A 20,134-nucleotide genomic window follows, 5' to 3' on the forward strand; every position below is an offset into this window, starting at 1 on the left:
AACTTCCCCAGCACCACTTTCTCCAATACAGACAAAGACAAAATGATGCTAGCTCCGTCGTTATCATTGAATTCAGTTGCTAAGCGACTATCGTGGAGGAGGTGGGGGGTGGGGGGGACAGTGAGGGAGGGGGGCATCCGCTAAATTCAAATCCTGCAGCGAGGGGACACGTTTGGGGGAGTTTCGCTGAATAGGCGACCCCAAGATGCAAAAAGAGATAAGAAATTAATCTAGGGGGGTTAAGGTAGAGAGGGGGGGGGGGGGGGGGGGGTGCAGTTGGAAACTGAAGCGTAGAACCAATCAGCACGCGCTCTGACCTCTGCGGCCTCTGATCCTGACCCAACACGACCCACAGCCTCCAAACAGCAGAACGTTTTACGCACCGAGTCGCGCGACGTTTGCGTAAAAATACAAAACAAAACAAAAGCTAGCAAAAATAATAATAATAATAATAAAAATAATGAACGAGCACGCGCATTAATTTGGCTCGTTCGTAGCGTCAAAACGGGATTCTTTGCACATTTTGAAATATTGTCCATAGCCAACCGAAACACTTCAAATTCACCACCACAATAATCATAATAATAATCATAATAATAATCATAATAATAATAATAATAATAAAGCAGCACAGGATTGTTGCGTTTCATTCTAACAAATTTATTGTCTCAGTCAGCTCGTACGGAACCACTACTGCAAATTAAATATACAGTCGAAATAAAAAAATAAGAGCAAAGAAAAAAAAAAAAAAAAGGAGAAGAAGAAATTCACATCAAAATATACCCTTATTACCTAGATAGAACAAACGGTCTGCTCGTGGTGATTTGTGCTCCTTTTAGAGGAAAATATGATCCAGAAATAAAGCATAAAAACAGAGGAATAAATTACCGTTTGGGATAAAATATTAAAAACAAAAATAAAAATCTGATCTGATGAACTATATTGCCAGCTTTACATTGTGTGTGTGTTTTTTTATATATTTTTTTTTTGTCGTTTATTAAAACCTACCAAAGAATCCTGCTTACAAAGGGCAGCAATAATCCACACTCAGTCACACTTGGCAACAGATTTTTTTTTTTTTTGTGTGTGTGTGTGTGTGTGTGTGTGTTTGTTTTGTTTTTGTTTCTGTTGTTAAATCTGAAATAAGTGCAGCTCAAATGTCCCGTTTTCTCCTCGGTGGGAGAGGAAGAAAAAAAAAATCCACTCAAGTGTCTCCGTTAAATAACGACAAGGGGGGGGGGGAAGGAAAGGAGGTGATCTTTGAGATCACAGACAGTTCCTGCTTCTGCTCTCCTCTTTAAAAGGTGACGAAGAAGTGATGGAGTGAGGGGATGGGAGGAAGAGGAGGAGGAGGAGGAATATAGGATAGAAAAATTGGCAGAAAAAAAAAAGAAAAATCCAGAAAAAAATAATCAGGAAGCTGGAAGCGTCGTGGATCCTCTCTGGAGAATGATTCAGTCCCGGTTTTCTTTTCAAATATACAAAATGTCTCTCTCTCTCTCTCTCTCTCGCTTTTGTTTTGTTTTGCAATAAACATGATAAAGAAGAAGGGGAGTGCAGGTTGGGAGGGGGTGTGTTTACTTTTCAGGAGGGAGAGAGGAAAAAAAAAAATGATGAAAAATTATTAAGGAGAAGTTCCTCTTCTCAATGCGCCAAAATTACCTGGTGGAATGAACTTGTGGTTGTCACCCTCTGGTCGCTCGCTTCATCTTTTAAGTAATCTACTAAAAAATGCCCCTGAAAGAAAAAAGCAGAAGGAACCTTTTAGGTTAAGACATTTAGGGCCTGGAAGAAGGTGCGTTTTTGTTTTTGTGTGTTTGGGAAGGAGGAAAAAAGAAGAGGGGGAAACGGTTTTTTTTTTTTGTTTGTTTTGTTTTCTGGTGAAAAATAGATAAAACACATTTTTCTGCAGTCTCATTCTCACAATCACAGTATCAAAAAGAAAAAAAGGTTTTGTGCTATCATGGCGATAGTCTGTCTGTTTAAGCAGTTTAATTTCATCTAAAAAAAAAAAAAATACTCTACGTTTCACTGAACATTCGTTTGCAGTCCATGGAGGGGGGCGGTGTTTCTGCACTCACATTGCCGACCTGAGAGTACACATCCTCCGGCGTCTGCGCCACTCCTGGCGGCGTCATCCGCTTTTCCTTCTGCCTCCTATTGCAGAACCACACTCTGACCACCTCCTTCTCCAGCTGCAGGTTGTCCGCCAGCGAGCTGATCTCCTGCGCCGACGGCTTGGGGCACTTGAGGAAGTGGCTCTCCAGGGCCCCCTTGACGCTCACCTCGATGGAGGTGCGCTTCTTGCGCTTGCGGCCCTGCGCCGCGATCTTGTCGATGCTGGTGGGGCTCCCCGTGGACGAGTCGGCCTCCTCCAGCCACTTGTTCAGCAGCGGCTTCAGCTTGCACATGTTCTTGAAGCTGAGCTGCAGCGCCTCGAACCTGCAGATGGTGGTCTGCGAGAACACGTTCCCGTACAGCGTGCCCAGCGCCAGGCCCACGTCCGCCTGCGTGAAGCCCAGCTTGATCCGCCGCTGCTTGAACTGCTTGGCGAACTGCTCCAGGTCGTCCGACGTCGGCGTGTCGTCATCCGAGTGCGGGTCGTGGCTGTTGACGGCGGTGTGGTGCTGGTGGTGCGGGTGCTGGTGGTGGTGGTGGTGGTGGTGGCTGCCGTGCTCCAGGTCCGGGGTGTCCCCCCGCACCAGGCCGGGGTGCACCAGGCTCTGGCTGCCGGGGCTCAGCATGCCGTTCACAGTGAAGCCCCCCGGCTGCGAGTAGATGAGCGACTGCTGCTGCTGCTGCTGCTGCCCGCCGGAGATGGAGTTGATGTGCGCCGCCGTGGTGCTGCCCCACGCCCCGGCGTGCGTGTGGTGCGGAGCTAAGTGAGGCGGCCTGTGGTGCAGCGCGGTGCCCGTGTGCAGATCGTCTCTGGCGGAGCTCTTAACGTCCTGCTGCTGCGGGCTGCCGGTCATCCCGACCGGGCTGGACGACCAGGGCGAGCCGGCCTCGGCCGCGGCCACCGCGGCTGCGGCTGCGGCCGCCGCGGCGTGCGGCAGGGACGTCACCCACTGGTGGGCATGGCTCAGCATGTGCCCCCCGTTGCTCGCTGCCATGGCGCCTTGCATAAAGTCACTTTGCACCATCTTGACCGTGGGGTCTCCCCTGTAACCTCCGGACCCGGAGGTGACCGCGGCGCTGCCGGGCTGCATGCCGCCGCCCCCGGAGTCAGAGTGCACGATGGAGCCGGACGATAAGATGCTATTGCTGGGCAGATAAGGATTGGAAGCCGCGGTGGCCATCCCGTCAACCCTTATGAATATATTTGTGGACAACTCCCCTCCCTTTTTTTTTCTTTCTTTCTTTTTTTTTTTTACAGTCACTTCTTTCCAGCAGGCAAATTGTATCTCATGAATTATTCAGTCTTTTTAAAAGTCCGTGCAGTCTCTTCTTCTTCTTCTTCTTCTTTGGATGCGCTGATAGACGCAGAGGAGCGGCTGGAGCAAAACCCGCGCGTATTTACAACATTCTAGCGGAGAGTGTTCAGCGTGGACGACGTGGAAAGATATCCCAGCTCCTCTGAAAGCCCTTTGAAACCATGTGCAGTCCGCGGGGGAAAGTTTCGCACCGAGATCGCGGACATCAAAATTCAAATCGGAAGCGTCCCAAACAAACTTTCAGGAAGGAAGAAAGAAAAACAAACAAACAAACAAACAAAAACAAAAAGCCTCCTTCCAGAAATTCGCCAGTTTTTTACGTCCAGCCTTGGATGCGGAAAAAGCGGAGAGCGTCCTCACTTCTTTTGTAATTCAAGTTGCTTTTCTTCCCTCCGCTGCTCTCTCCCTCTCTTCTTTTATAGCACCGTCTCTTTGTTCTGTTTTGATGTGGATAAACCTGCCAAACCGCGAACTCCCGTTCAAGTACAATCCAGTCGGAACAGTGGCGCGGCGCTGCCTGCGAGCCTCTCCTCTCATTCGCTGCCTCTCTCTCCTCCTCTTTCTATCTCTCTCTCTCTCTTTCTCTCTCTGACAGGCCTCCTCCCCTCTCACCCCCCCCCCCCCCCCCCCCCCCCCCCCCTCCACAGCGCCCCCCCCCCCTCGCCCTCCTCCCTCTCAGCCCTCAGGACGCCGTGTTTACCCCGTGCGTGCCCATTGATTGGTTACCCGGGGCGTGATTGGCAGGTCTCCGGGGCGCGCGGAGAACCTCCTTCCGGCTGTTCCGATTGGCTGCTTTTTAATTGCGGGTCCAAACAAAACGGGGAGCACAACTCGGTAGTAAACAGTGCCGAGACAAACAGGGACGAGGACGTTTGTGTGTTTTATTTTATTTTTTTTAAGGTTATTTAACATTTTAAAAAAAACCCACACTCATTTGTTATTTTCTCTCTCTGCTCCGGAAATCAGCTTTAAACCCCTGAACATGTTTAAATGGTGGACATCCGGTTTATAGTCTTAAAAACAGTTCAAGTTTAGCTGTCGAGCTAACCGGCTTTCACCTGGACGCTGACACGCACTCGGTGGTTGCTGTTGTTTTTGATCTTTATTAGAATCCAAAAAGGACTTTACAATGAAAATGAATTATTATTATTATTATTATTATTATTATTATTATTATTATTATTATTATTATTGTCGCCATTCACTTTCAGCCACCAGACGCCGTTCTGACGCAGACAGCGTTTCTGTTTCTGTGTCTCTTTTCGTTTTTAGCTGAATTCATCCTAAAATCTTTCTTCGACTTTTCATCAATTTAGTTGGAAGGCAATATTCCCCCTTTTGTTGTTGTTGTTGTTTTTTTCTCGGGGGGTTACAGTGGCCTTTATTTGAAAGTGAAAGGTCAGGAAAGGAGGTAAAGAGGGAAGACACGCGGTAAAGGTCACCAGGCCGGGAATCGAACCTGCAACCTCCGTATCCGTGTTGTGCTGAACCCCTGCGCCACCCCCAGCACTCCATCTTTATATATATATTTCCAATATCTCCTCATCCTTCATTTTTCCACCACATTATTTAAATTGAAATATATATATATATATATTTTTTTTTTTTTTTGCTACATTTGTTTCATGAATCTGTCCTCAGCAGTGAATGATTTCATTACTTATTAATATTATTGCGTAGACCAGAAGTTTATGGGGGAATCTGCGGATGTAGACGTCAGCCAGCACGTCCTCATCCATCAGATGGATTCGTCGCCAACTTTTCTTTGTCCTTTCTAATCACATTCGCTCCCGTTGCTGCCAAGTTCATCCTGAAGCGTCTGGATTCGCGCTCGAGCCTCTCCCAACCCCATGGGGCCCCTCGGACTGACACAGTTTTTATGTAAAGTTGACAACAGAGAAAGAGTCAAATTATTTAAAGTAGAGTTACCGAGGGCCACTGAAGCTGTAACGCATGGGTCCCCTCTTTCTATGAACCAATAAGTAGTGAGGATTCCTTTTACTCTGGTAACTTTTAGACTTTTTTCTTTCTTTCTTTCTTTCTTTTTTTAAAACGTCTCTACTTCTTAACCACAATTGAATCTGTTCAGCTGGCAGTGAAGCTCTTCCCCTGTCTGGGCCTGAAACGATGACCCTATGGGTCCCTCCGTGACCTCCACTACATCAGATTAAAGCCCAACTCCATGTCTTTTCGACCGCTTAAATTCAGAACTATAGCTGCTTAGAAGGAACTAAATACTCTCATGTTGTTTTAAAGACAGTCTGACAGTCTCTATTTAAACAACAGATTTCTGTCTGAAATGGAAAAAAACCTCGAAAACAAACATCATTTCTGATTTTATTTCTGTCTCTGTGAAAACACACTCAAGTCCTGATTTCTAACTTTAGAGTTAAACTTTTCCCTCTTTTTTTTTTTAAAAAAAAATGTGTTTATTTTTTTTCCATTTCATTCTAACTACAGTTTCAGGAACTAAGATAAAAAGTGACATTTTTTAAATTCACAGTAATTATTATTATTACTCATATTATTATTTATCTCCAGTAGAATAAAAACAGTGCAGCTCTGGACTTTCCTTCCATCAGGAAACGCTAATGTCCTCTCTGCACCAGGAACGTTTGGGGCCCATGGAGCCATGGGGCCCCTCCTCTATGCATTAATATACAGTGAGGATTCCTGAATAAATTTCCCAGAAATCCCTGCAAAAAAAAAAAGAGAGAAAAAAAGAAAAAGGATGTACAACATCCATAAAAGGCGAGTCAAAAGCCATTCTAGGAAATATTCCCCCAGAAACCAGCCGCAAACTCCTCTCTGATATATCCTGTGTTTATTTATTATTTATTTGCTTATTATATATATATATGTGTATATATATAAAACGGTCCCCAAGTTTCCTGCTGGGGAAGTTCATTTATTCTGTATGCAAAGCGGGGAAAGAGTGAGGAGAGGGGAGAGAAAGAGAGAGGGGGTGGGGGGGAGGAAGGAAAAAAAAAATCATCCCCAAGTATAACAAGAGACGAACAGTTAGTGCTGATTTTCATTTGCATAAATTTTCATATATTTTAGTGAAAATAATAGCGGGAGCAGAGCGGCGCTCCTGCTCAGTCGAGGCGGAGGAAAGAAAATCTGAGGGAGCAGCGAGTCGCCGGGAAGGGAGATATAACCGCTTCCACGCTCCGTGGGAGCAAACCCACGCCACGTCTTTCACTCTGAAGGTAAGAACCACCGCCACCATCATCGTCGTCATCATCACCTCGGCGGATTTAGCGCACTTTCTACGCGTCCGCCTTATACGCGTCTCTCTTTTTTTTTTTTTTACGCGACGTTTCACCCCGTTCTTCTGCGCCAATCTGGAGGAAGTTCTGCTAATGAGTAGTTTTTCTAAAGCCGATTTTATTATTTTTATTATTATTATTAATAATAATAAGAATAATAATAACAGCCTGGCAGTTACCCCCCGCCCCCTCTTCCTTTTTATCGCTAAATCATAGAAGTGGGGAGCAGATGGAGGAGCTGCGCCGGTTTCGTAGCGAACGTCCGCCGGAGAAAAGTGCAATCAATCAGATTTTAAGAGGCGAGAACCAGAGAGGAGAGAGGAGAGGACCCATCGGCTGGATCCTCGGTTAAGGCGAATCGACCTTAAAGTTTGCTTAAAGTTGTTTTCTTCTTGTTTTTAATCTTCAACATGCATGCGGGCAGAGAAAACGAAGCAGTTATCCGCTAAAAAAAAAAAAAAAAAAAAAAAAAAAAAAAAAAATATATATATATATATATATATATATATATATATATATATATATATGAAAACTAGAACTGTTTCCCGTCAGAGTTGCCGGACTTTGAATGTTCCGTCCCCCCCCCCCCGCCTCCCCCCGGAGTTCCTCCTCTTCCTCTTCCTCCTCCTCCAAGCCTCCGAGGGAGACGGGGAGCCGCATTGCTGAGCCCCGCGCCCCGTCGCCATGGTGAGGCCAATAAAAGACGGGAACACTGGCCGCATTAAGCTGTATGTTTGTGCACTGGAGTCGAGATGAAAAACGACTCTGCGTTTGTGTGTGTGTGAGAGAGAAAAACGGGGGGGGGGGGGGGGTTCTCGGAGAACTTTTTGTACAAACTAAAGGAAGAAAACCACTTTCCGTCTAAAAGTGACCCAAACATGTGAAATAACTAATCGTAGTTTTCTTTCTGAACGCGCGGCCCCGCTTATTCCTGTGCACGCCCCTGCTGCTGCTCTCTGTTGAGTCGCTCCTTCTTTTTTTTTATTATTTTTTTATTACTATTATTTACTTCCTGACAGTCTGGTTTATTTTTAATCATTTTTATATTTTTTTTTTTTGTAGGAGTGTGTGTATGATTTGGTCATCAAATCCGCCAGGTGTCGCGCTCAGTCACGATGCGAACGTCACCCCGTTTTGTCCTGCAGGTTGGCGCAAAAAAAAAAAAAAAAAAAAAAAAAAAAAAGTCCATTTTGTGTCAGATTACCCGCCTTGTTTATCATTTTCAATACTGAAATAATAAAATCGGAACAAATTGAAATGAGTCCATTTCTATCCCGTTTAAATGGACTCATGTTTTTAATAAACCCTCGTTGTGCTCAATTAAAACTACTGAGTGGCGCAAACTTCAGCTGATGACGCACAACAGAGCTAACAAATATGACGAGCCAAATTCTAATTCAGACATCAGATTATTTACATTTTATCCTCAGACAGGGAGAGAATTTGTCATATGATGGCTTTGACCCCCCACCCCACCCCACCCACCACCTGCGCCTGCGCACCAGAGCCGCCACTCAGGCTCCTCAGGTCCGGCCTCCATGTGCATCACGGATGTTTGGCGCAAACATATGGCTGAGACGTGACTTTTTTTTGTTGGGGGAGAGGAGGGCGAGGGGGGGGGGGGGGCGCTCGCAACCGATAGCAGTAGGAATTCCCGAAGTATCGCGGGAGTTTGCGGGTTGCTCCTGCGGGAGGAGAGAGAGAGATACATCTCCTACAAGGCGCCACTAATTAATAAAATGAGGATTTAAAAAAAAAAAAAAAAAAAAAAAATTATTATTTTTTTTTAATGTAGGCTTGTTGCACAGCAGCTCCAGCGAATTAAGGGGGGAAATCAATTAGCTCGCATTAATCTATTGTCTCTCTCTTCTCCATAAAAGATGATTTTCGGCCGTAAATTTCAGACACTTCTGTGGCTCGCCCGCCGCATATTCGCATTAAACTGATGCAATTCCCGCCGCTTTTTAATTATGGCACACTTAAAGTTGCCTGTGGGCTACATAATTTATTTGCAGGCCCCCCAACGCCCCCCTCACGCTCGGTCCGGCTCGCTGTAATCCGACATACGTTGAGCGTGTCAGGCCCAAACGCTGATTTAGAGCCGAACTTCGCAGCACTTAGACGGTAATATATACCGTTAATTAAATGGGCTTCAAGCAGGCCTTCGGTGTCAGACATGAATGGGGATTTTCCCCTCATTCAGACAGGCTTTTTTTTTATTATTAATATGCTTCATGGAGTCACACACACACACACACACACACACACACACACACACACACACACACACACACACACACACACACACACACACACACACACACACACACACACACACACACACACACAGTAACCGCTCTGTGAAGCTGAAGCGCGGAGATGCTGGAGATGTGCAGGTGAAGAGATGTTAGGAGTTTAACTGGACTCTCTCATCAGAATTATTGCGCAGATTGTCGATATTTGCGCCCCCTGTTTGCGCTCATTAGTGTAATTCTGGGTGGATATCAGTTCTGACTTTTTACAGTAAAGTTGAAGCAGGCGGAGGTGGTGCTCATGTTTTGTGCCCCCAGCAGAGCCGCAACAGAAGACTTTCAAGAGGCAGGGGCCCAATATTTGACAAAAGGAACCGTGTTGAGCAAAGTCGCTGAAAATAATATTTGTGAATAATAATATGTAAAAATACATATTTATTTCTAACATGAAATATTACAAAATATGTGCGCAAGTCTGAGGCTTTTTAAATGATAGAAAACATTTTTTAATAAATAGACAGAGACAAAAATGTGCCTTAAATTGACACTAGTTATGACTTAATAATGTATATAAATGACCTTTTTTTTAAAAATTGAATAAATAATTAGAAGTGAGTGGCATAAATATACTGATATACACAAATATAAAGTTTGGATTTGTTCCAAACTAGTTAGGAGGAAAATGAAAAAAACAAAACAAAACAACAACAAAAAACCATGAAAAAAAATATGGTAAATAAGGTTCTTTAGGTTCTGGTGATGGAGCCGATCATTCATATTCCAGAGGAGCTGGTCTGACTAGCAGCGGTCCCACAGCATGATGCTGCCACTTGGTCTTTCTTGCATGAAAAGTGCAATAAATTTAAGTTTTGCTTTCAGTTACTATTTTTATGAGTCATTTTTCAAGACCCCCCCCCCCCCCCCCCCCCCGTCCCCCCCTTCTCCTTCAAGCTACACATATCCCACAGGATCATGCTGCCACTATTTTTGCCATCTGGTTCAACACTATAGGAACTATGTAGTAAATTTAAACTTGCACGTCAAATTCTTGTTTTCAAGGAATTATCCGAGCACTGGGAAGAACTTTGCACCTGTAACCCCAGCAGTCCCACCCAGCATAATGCTGCCACTTCCAGGAGTCACATGAGCGTGAGCCACACTTTTACAGTGTCCTGTTGGATAGCGCTACATGCTAATCAAGACTGATGCTGCGCATTAAAGGCACACTAATTAAGAAACCAAACAAATCCAATCTGCACTCGTCCAGTTGTCGCTCTCTGCTCGTTTCTTCTTCTTCTTCTTGTTTTTGTTTTGCTGAGCAGTCCCTCAGGTACAGGTGGGGGAGGGGAGGGACATCAGCCTCCCCAGGATTACATTAATCAAAGTATTTATTTCCCTCGGGGAAGCGCGGCGCAAATCACTCCAAATCCCAGAAAGATTGGAAAAAAAGAGATGAGCGGAGGACCTCGGCTGCACTTCCAAGAGACTCTGCAAAACAAAAACGGAAACCTCAAGCCGGACGTAGATCTGTGCAGATAGAAGTCCTGATCTGGCTCCGGGCCAGGAGAGAAGCCAATCGTCAGGAAAGTCCACCAGCAGGAAAACCTTCCTCCACTCCGTTCGCCAACTCACTCCATGTGACGTTGGGCTAATAAATCAGCCGCTGCTAGCAGCCACGCCGAGCTGATGAGGCAATAAATACAGCAACCAACACGCCGCGTGTTATGGGGAATGCAAATACAATAATAGGGCTCTAATGCCCTGCCTTGTTTTTCTGGCCTGGCTTTGATATTCATGAGGGAGACGGGAGGAAATGTCATCTGCGTGTCTTTATGGTTCCTGTCTGTGTAATCTGAGCCGTAATAAAAGCCTTTTCAAAGTAAAAGCTGGAGTTTAAGTGTGAGGAAAAAAAACGAAGTGGCACACTCATTTTCAAAATTAAAATTCAACGCCGCTGCAACTTTAGCTAGAGCTACAGGACACGAACGACAGTGTTTAAAGCTGCGTGATTCAAACGGACGCTATTGGTGGATTTTCTGAGGAACTTGACTTCAGATTATTCGTGGAAAGTTAGCATTATTTTTCAGATATACATTTATTTTGTGCAACATATCAAATATGGTCAAAGAAAATGTGGCCTGCGGGGCTGAAATACCTGGACTCGATGATAGCTGACTTTCTATTGGCTGGTAGCCAATCACAGAGTGCCGTTTATTTTCCTTGGTGCAGATTGGCTGAACACCTAAAAAGTGGAGATAAGGAAGATGGTAGATGTAAGCTTCTATGGCAACGCTGAGATGATGTCCACTGTGTTTTAATGGATATTCAGGCATATTTGTTGTTTATAAGTCAGTCAACAGATCCGATCCACATTCTTACATTCATCATTATTTATTACACATTTGTATTATTTTGCATCTAATTTTGGCTAACCCTCCCCTTCACATCACTAAATCTACTCCCACAATATGGCTGCAGGTCAGTTCAGTAAGAACCTGACTGAATAAAGGCCTTTAGATAAAAATAGACAACTTTCTGGAGTGTAAACATGTGTGAGCCTCAACTCACACATGTTTGGTTTCATTTCTGACTCTGTCTGCATGTGTACAGTATAATCACCATGGGCTCACCAGTGTTAAATGGCCACCATGTCCTGTTGTGCGGTCGCTCGTGTTGATTCATTCAGCCATTGAACACTGGCCCGTTTGTTTGGAAATGGGTTTACATGCGTCTTCCTCTGGATGCCCCCGCTACCTCCACCTCCTCTTCCTCCTCCTCTTCTTCATCCTCTCACACCCAGACTGGGTAAACTGGAAACATGCAGCTGGGTGATCTGGAACAGAGGGCATTCATTTAGGTGACGTAACTGAGCCCGTGTCGGCCATGTTGGAGCCATTAGGCCGGAGCTGCTGCGGCGGCTGTAAACAGCTGATTACACGCAGCATCCTTCTCTCATTTCCACAGATAGACGTGGAGCTGGAGTCGTGTTCGGGCGGCAAGTTTCACTTTCCCACAATGCAACATGGGTCTGTTTGGGTTTAAGGTCGCCCAGGATGAGTAAAAATGAGCAAACGTCTACAGGCTGGAAAACGACAGACTTCTGTTCCACTTTAAACGGTCAGGCTAAATCAGCATCAACTGGGACAGAAATCTGCAGCTTCCGTCCATAAAGGCGTCTAGAAATAATCACAATGTTGACATGGCCAGATATTGACAACATATTTCATCAAGATTTATGGAAGAAATCATAAATAGCATAAGGAAAACTCCAAGTTTAGGAAAATAGTGATCATGTTTATGATTAATAGCATATTTTGACGTGGCAAAAATTGAAACACGGTTAGGTTCGGCCAAAATTACATTGTCTATATTCATGTACAATTTGCTTGGGGCTCATAAAAATAACAAATATTTACATTTAACAAAAAAATAATCTTTTAATTTAGCAGCTTTGCTTAGAAATAAGTGATCGTTTAGGTTAACAATGTTAGATTGGGTCGAAATAACCTTATTGCTAGATTTTAGGCAACAAAATAGAAAATTAATGTCACAAGTAAGTTTTTAAAAACTACTGACATTGTTGCATAATTATTTAATCTCATATTTACATGTACACAAAAATAAATGTAGGCATCATTTTGCATTTAGGAACAGAATTGACAGTTTTTTCACTTAATTCATAAAAACAAAACAGAAAAGTTTTCTATTAGTTGTTGTGTATTTGAGCGGTTCTGCTCCGACCGAATTTTCCCTGGACAATCTTTTCAATGCGTAGAAGAAGAGCACCTGTTGCTCATTGTCTCTAAGGGGATCAGCACTGCCTCCTATCAGTGAGGCGTGGTACTGCACTGCCTCACCTCGGCTCTTCTTGCATGTATTTCAACAGGCAATGCGCAAATTCCAAGATTTTGACCATAAAATGTTGACATTAAGAAAAACAAGTTATAGAAAATCCAAGTGGACAAAGTGATTTTCTTTCATTGTTCTTAGCATCTATTTTACTTCTCATAGCTTTATTTTTACTTAGCAGGATTACTCACCTGCCTCCCCTGAACGCAAAATCAATCTGGCAAACAAAATCAATTATTGACTAAATTTATCAAACACAGCTTCAGATATAACTCTCTGTGCCAGAAATGAATCACATTTTCGACACGTTCATGTGCATGCAATTAATCTCCAGAAATAAAACGGGCTTCTTTCTAGGGTGCCTCGTGGATATTTATCTTTCGCCTTCAAGGTTGTTAGGAGAGGCAACTCAAGTTTTCCTGAATTTCTAAAATCTTTCCCCAAAGTTTGAAAGTTTCTTTCACAGAAAGGCTCTGAAATGAATCTCCTCTTTAATTTGATTGAAATGTAGGAATTTGATCTATCAAAAATTGGCATCATCCTACAATAGGGACAGCAGACGGGCTTCACATCGACCCAGGGGAGGTCACTCACTAACCGCTGTTAGCTCGGACCGCTAATTGCGGCCCTGCAGTGCTGAGCTGGTTGGCAATGCTAGAGTTTTTCTAGATCTTTTAGCCTGTTTTTTATCTAAAGGGACTTTTAGTTTCTACAGACGAGCGTCAGTTAGAAGGGAATTAAACAATGGAGCTCAGAGTTGAGCACAATAGAACTTTGTTGTTGGAGAATTGCCTCAGCATGCTCTGTCAAGTCAAATATCCCTCTGCACTTTCAGCGAACATGTGCTCTGAAGATGTCTGAGAATCCCTCAGGACCCAGGTTTTCCATCCCGACATAGATCCTCCTCACGTCGTTCGTGCCGCGTGGAAAGGTGGTTGTCGGCTGTAACAAGTTCGGCGCCGTCGGTTTGGGACGAAAAGGCAACTCTTCATCACTACATCTGGTGACACATGCTGCTTTCGTAACGCCTCAAACTGCAGCCCGAAGAGCCGAGTCAAGGTCCTCCGCAGGGACGCCTCCTTTTGTCTGCCTGAACTTTATATAACGCGGGGTGTCATGTAAAATGAAATTACATGCAGCTCTGCTGTGCATCTAGTTATCCTCAGAGTGTAACCTTCATGGCGGAGGTGTGAGCTTAGCGGAGCATTCTCTGCGGTTATGGCTGCTTTGAAATGCCTTCCTCCACACTTTGCACGGCTGTTTGTCTGAAGCCTTTCTGGATTAGTCCACAAACAAATCCATCCCCTCTCCCCCTCCTAGCAATGACAAACATGTCTGGTTGCATTGTCAGCATCTCTGAATGATGCAATTACGTAATGCTGCTCTTTTCATTCGCTGGTTCTCACTCGTCTCTGAGGTGTTCATCAAAAATGCGGCAACAGGAGCTCGTGCCACACCTGAGACAAACTGGGGATTAAATGTGTGTTTTCTAGTTGAATACAATTAACTACGCTTTAAATTCACATTCTATGTGTTGACTGACTGACTGATCGACTCAAGATGCAGCAGTCTTTCTTGAAAATCTCCAGACACTTTTTTTTTTATCAGCAGTTGCGTCTCCGATTAGGACGGCAGATACTTGAAGTCACAAATGTTCAGCAAAAATGTCTCAAAATGCAGGCTAAATGCTAAATGTTGTTTACAAAAAGCATCGGATGCTACGGTTGAGAGATTAGGACACTAATCGCATTGTTGAAAAATTGCCATGCTATAACTGTTTAGATAGTTAGCATGCCAACATCTGGGTAAACTAGCATGCTAAACCAATGGTTGAAAAATTAGCCAGCCAATGCTGTGGTTAGAGAATGGTTAGAGAATTTGTATGCTGATGATATGATTAGAAGATTAGCATCTGTGGTGTATAAAATTAAAATGCAAAAACCAAGGTCCTGCAGTAGGTAAAAATTGAAACATAGTATTTCTTAAATGGAGACATTTAATTGGACACTTAGGAGATAAAAAAGTTGTTGTCATTGTCAGTAAGTTGGTTTCAGATATTTAGCTGATAGACTGTTGGGGCTTCACAAGGTTATGTTATTGAATATCAAGCAGTTGCTTTTAAATTCTCTCTTGTAGCAACATACGTAGAACAAAAACAATATGCATACATGGAAAAACTGACTAATTACACTCAAAAGCAAAATTATTTTGGTGAATTATGCGGCAGGACTTTTTAGGTCCAACTGTGAAAAAACTATACAAAAATGACTACTGCTAATACAGCGCTATATTTTATTGTGAATTCGGTTGTTTTCGGATGAAGCATGAAACGTATCGCAAAGGGTAGTGAATATTAGCAAAGTGGTCTAGACCAGGCACATGTAAAATGTGGCAACAATGGCAATGGCCTGATTGTAATTTGGACCCTTCCCTTTGTTCCTCTTTCAGGAGACCCTCACAAGCACCAAACTTTGGTTCCTCCTCGTCCCCGGTGTAGAACCTGTGGGGGTAAGGGCCCAGTGTGTACATTAGTCTGAATGTGTGTACGTTTGTCTCCTTCCCCAAGCAAAGCGGACACGGCGTCTCCCCAGCTTCCGTTTTTCCCTACGCACGCCTCCTGCTTCTGCTGGAGTATTCACGCTCCGGGCTGTTTTTCTTTGAGAGAGAGGCAAGAGGAAAGACGGAGTATAAAAATATGCAAATGCTATTGTTGAAGCGGCAGAGCGAGAATGGGTGGAGGGTAGGGGTGCACCTCCTCACCGATACCACTCCACCTCCATCCATCCACCCATCCAGAGCTCACAGACAGGGTAGGACCCTGGAGGGGGGGTGGCACTGTCAGCAGCAGGATATTAAAACACACTGAGAGGCCGGCATCATCTATTCCAGTTGAACCCTTTTCTTGATCTGCTCAAAGATACAAAGTGGCCCACGCAGGCCAGTGATCCAGCTTTACTGCCAACCTTCATCGTAAACAAACCGAGGCTGGATCCAGGAGGCAGGAACAGCCAGTAAATCTGAGCAGGTAGAGGCCCGAGAGGCAGGCTGTAAACCGTAGGGCCACGCAGATGGAATTTCATAGCCGCGCTTCATTATGTCACGTTCTGCGTCGCCACCTCGGTTGGTCTCACCTGTGTGCGCCCCGCGGCCGGCCGGCTGCTCGCAGCGGAGGCCGATCATTTCACAGCAGCACTGCCAGGCAAATGACTTCACCTGAGTAACGAAGACGGCGGTTCAGTCTGCAGCCAAATGGGTTATAATACATCAGATCTCAAATTTGGATTGTTCTTGGTTAAAAACGTGTAACCTCCATCAAATCTAATTAACTTTTTTCATTGTTTTGTACTCACTCATACCGGCATGGAGTGAACGCTGCTCAGATTTTTTTTAAAAAAAAGGGACATATCACCCATAAATAAATGAAATATCTCATATCAGACAGTATTTTTAGAGTTATAGATAAATCAGATTGAGCTCTCTTCAATACTCTGAGACAATCTGAGAAACCGGCAATCACAATAATTCAACTTCCTCCTGTAACCAACAGTGGATGTTAGCTTTAGCATGTCAATACGAGCATTAGCACAATGACTTCCCAAACAGGCGAGGCCGACAATGAACCGTCGTCACGCTGTGTTCTGTACGGCCAGAGGTTTTTACTTTTAAGCTTTTATTTCAAAAATCACAATAACTCATGGATTCTTTAAACGTTAGCTTGAATATGTTAATATTAGCACGAGAATGCTAATTTCCTAAGCTCATTGATGTGCCTGGTTTTATCACTCCTTTGAGAATAGCACCAATGTTAAAACAGCTACTTCTCCAATTACTAGATGTTTGAATAACCGTCATTATGCCCAAAAAGCAAATTGTTTTATTTTTTTTTAACAAATCCAGTTATCCACTTATAAATGTCTGAAGCTCTCGATATGTTAGCGTTAGCATGCTAACTTTCCAACATGCTAGACTTAGGTTGCAGTGAAAAACGGTTGATTTTAGGCAATCTAGGCTATCGAGTTAGTTTTGGTCTGTATGTCTAGTTGTACTCTGAAGATACAGGTGCATTACATATTACCATACCATAATTACAGTTGGAATCTCTCAAAAGACTGAAAATTAGGCATTTCTAGATTTTAATAAGACGTAGGTATAAAGTCGTTCTGTGGTGATATCAATGCGTTTTATTTAATTTCTGATATTTATTTGATTAGTTTAAAAAAAAAAAAAAATCTAACTTCATATTTGATATACAGTACAGACCAAAAGTTTGGACACACCTTTTAATTCAATGAGTTTCCTTTATTTTCATGACTATTGACATTGTAGATTCACACTGAAGGCATCAAAACTATGAATAACACATGTGGAAATATGCACTAAACAAAAAAGTGTAAAACAACTGAAAATAGCCCTTATATTCTAGTTTCTTCAAAGTAGCAACCTTTTGCTGTGATTACTGCTTTGCTCACACTCTGCACTTTCTTGATGAGCTTCAAGAGGTCGTCACCTGAAATGGTTTTCACTTCATAGGTCAACCTGCCCTGTCAGGTTAATAAGTGGGATTTCTTGCCTTATAAATAGTCATGAAAATAAAGAAAACCCATTGAATTAGAAAGGTGTGTCCAAACTTTTGGTCTGTACTGTATACAAAGGTTTTAGAGAAGGCATTCTCATTTAACAAGCCATCGAGTTTGGTCTCTTCCAAAGAAAATGTGATATTCTTAAGCTCCGCTTCCTGTCTTTTTTGTTGCCGCAACCGTCTCAAAATTGCACATTCCATCAGGTCACAAACTTTGGCTTTCTCGTTTTCCTTTCAGATCGACACATCCACGTTAAGCAGGGAGACTCCTTCGTGTTCATCATTTTCTTTAGGTTAGAAACACAAACTGGATGGTAATAAGGCGACGTGAAAGGGCATGTAATTATGACGGGGGGAGTCAATTGATGACGATGAGGAAGAGGGCGTCTGTCTGTAAAGCCCTGACGCTTCAGGAAGACTTCCTGCAGCTGTTATGAAGACAGCTCAGAAGAAAAGGAATGAGAATAAGGTGGATAAACAGATTATTAGGAGAAGCAGAATGGTTGGACCAAGAGAATTCCAACTTTGTAGAAATGAGAGCGGCAGAAACAGTAGATCTAATGAAACGGGGGGGAGGGGTGGGTAGTGTCAGGGAAATGATGATTAATTCTGCAGCGCTGATACAGGTCTAAATGATATAATTTGGGAATATTAGCGGGAACATTAGCTGATGAGGCAGTGGACTCGGAGGGGCTCCTTCTCTTCCTTTTCTCTGCTCCTTCCCCAGTTATTATAGATTAATCCATAATCCGCGCCACCTAAAGACAGTTTTGTCAGCCGAGCTCAGGGATGGAAGCTGTAGATTTTTGCTCACGTATCTCTACTCCCGCTTATTTCCCCCCCATCGGCGTGATGTCACATTGTCACGTCTCTTCCACTGGAAGCGTCTCGCTCCGGCAGAGCCGAGGTGCGTCTTATCGCTTTACGTAACCGGAAACTCATCGCGCACGCCGTTCCTCGCGTTTAATCCGACACAAAGCGGCGTTCAAGGTTTACGTCGCTCAACAATGACGAGATAGGAATCATGTTTTAGTGGCTTTTTGGAATCTGTCGCACTGATAAGTAGTATTCTCTCTTTGCCTTTTTGATTGTTTTTTTGTGTTTTTTTTTGTGCTCTGTCTCTGCAGATCTGACAGGGGCCTGCGCGCAGGAGCGAACAAAAGGGACGACCTCGGAAGCGAACTCCGGGGTTTAATTCGACGCATTAGCTGCAGTCACACTCCAGCGCCGAGCACAAATCTCTAAATCTGGAGCAAATTCGGCTCCTTTAAAGCGCGGATCATCTGCGAAATGTTGATTTTCTCAAGACGGTGAGCATGACGCCTCTGTACGTCGTCTTCGCCGTGAAAAATCTGTATTGTGTTTTTCGCAAGTGTGCAATAAAAAACAAGTCAGCAGAAGCCGGGCTCTGTGTCTGTTTGTGTTAAAAACGAGCGCACCCTGAAGCACCTCACTTGGGTCTCTTCTTCTTCTCCTCCTCTGTGTCCTCAATGACCCTTGAGGCTGGGACAAGCGTCTCTTTGAGGACAGACGGACAGACAGTGCACCAGCAGCCAAACATCGGGCCCCTTAAGACAGCAGAGCCGCGATCCAGCTTCTCCCTTACTGTCAGGCACTTCCTGTAAATATGTTTTTGGGTGTGTTTGCAAAACACACGAGTGCCAGCGAGTTGACAGGAGCAGCGCGGCGGCGGCAGGAACACAGAGAGAGAAACCCCACAGAGCCGCGGATTTAAAAATATCTGCACCCCGCCACCGCCCCCACCGAAAGAGGAACGAGGGAAGAAAAGCAGCAGTTCCGACGGCACCGATTGGGGTGAATTTGTCACAGCAGCACAAACTTAAAAAATAAAAAAACAGCGGCACAGTCAAGTTTCTATCAACAAAAAGTAAAAAAAAAAAAAACAACCCAAAATGACGGGAAAAAAAAGGTGTGTGGGAAAAAAACAACAACTCGGTGCACACTTTCTGCTTTCATTGGATGTCACAGGGAAATAGCTGTTTGCTGCTGAAGCAAGTTCCTGTTAGAACAACCCCAGGTAGGAAAGACATCAGCAATGACCTCTGGGTGTGCACAAAGAGGAAGAGGGAGAGCAGCAGAGGTGGAAAGTCGTCGAGAAGAGGGCTCAACATGTTGAAGAAGAGTGAACTAAAATCCTCCCCGTGACGACTTAAGAATGGGGCATCCATGGGGTGTACTTGCTTTTTCCACACACAAACTTTCTCCATTTTTATAAAAATATAGCAAATATCGATAAAAATTTTTGTATACTCGATGCGATTGCTTTCCCCTCTTGATGAACTGTTAAACTACAGCAGGGTGTACTTTCTTTTCCAAGCTGGACTGTGATCAGTGATGTGTGTGGAAGCAGAGCAGAGCAGAGCAGGAAGTGGCCGCTAGTTAAGGTGAAGCTTCCTCCACGCGTCAGCCTGATCCGCCAGACAGCCATCGATCGGGCTGCTCGTTAGGAGAGCGAGGCCGCCCCGGAGGATCGGTCCCGACACCGTTAACACCACGCTCTTTAATGAACCACCGTCAGCGGAGCGGGACCCGGTCATTGACCGCGCCGGCCCGCTGCGGCCCCTTTCTGCCTGGCCGGGGCGAGAAGGGAGCCGCGGCATGTGGCGCTATCGATCCACGGGCAGCAATTTGTTGCCTTGGAAACAACCGAGCAAAGAAATACAGATTAAATACGAGAATTTGAAAGAGCATCTGTTGAACCAGACTCAGTTTTCATCCAGAACTGGC

General features: G+C 44.3%; 1 protein-coding gene and 2 long non-coding RNA genes across 3 annotated transcripts; 1 reads left to right on the forward strand and 2 right to left on the reverse strand.

Annotated features, from left to right (window-relative positions):
- Positions 1–639: 639 nt before the first annotated feature.
- Positions 640–4,016, reverse strand: LOC102234244 (POU domain, class 3, transcription factor 3-B). The gene is made up of 2 exons (XM_005817083.3): positions 2,082–4,016; positions 640–1,737 (listed from the first exon to the last, which is right to left on the reverse strand). The coding sequence occupies exons 1-2, from the start codon at positions 3,297–3,299 to the stop codon at positions 1,645–1,647; spliced, it is 1,311 nt and encodes a 436-aa protein (XP_005817140.2). The 5' UTR covers positions 3,300–4,016; the 3' UTR covers positions 640–1,644.
- Positions 4,017–6,422: 2,406 nt separating this feature from the next.
- On the forward strand, positions 6,423–18,786 carry LOC111607683. The gene is made up of 3 exons (XR_002752419.1): positions 6,423–6,646; positions 15,256–15,315; positions 18,514–18,786. It is a non-coding gene; the product is annotated as an uncharacterized LOC111607683 (long non-coding RNA).
- On the reverse strand, positions 10,019–15,249 carry LOC111607684. The gene is made up of 2 exons (XR_002752420.1): positions 11,114–15,249; positions 10,019–10,446 (listed from the first exon to the last, which is right to left on the reverse strand). It is a non-coding gene; the product is annotated as an uncharacterized LOC111607684 (long non-coding RNA).
- Positions 18,787–20,134: the final 1,348 nt, after the last annotated feature.

This window comes from Xiphophorus maculatus, chromosome 24 (assembly GCF_002775205.1).
Source record: "Xiphophorus maculatus strain JP 163 A chromosome 24, X_maculatus-5.0-male, whole genome shotgun sequence".
Taxonomy (NCBI): domain Eukaryota; kingdom Metazoa; phylum Chordata; class Actinopteri; order Cyprinodontiformes; family Poeciliidae; genus Xiphophorus; species Xiphophorus maculatus.

Excerpts from the sequence above, each read along its gene's own strand:
- LOC102234244 (XM_005817083.3), bottom strand. The coding sequence starts at position 3,299 with ATGGCCACCGCGGCTTCCAATCCTTATCTGCCCAGCAATAGCATCTTA. Across the intron at positions 1,738-2,081 it reads TGTACTCTCAGGTCGGCAAT|GGGCATTTTTTAGTAGATTA; the intron begins GTGAGTGCAGAA and ends TTTTTCTTTCAG.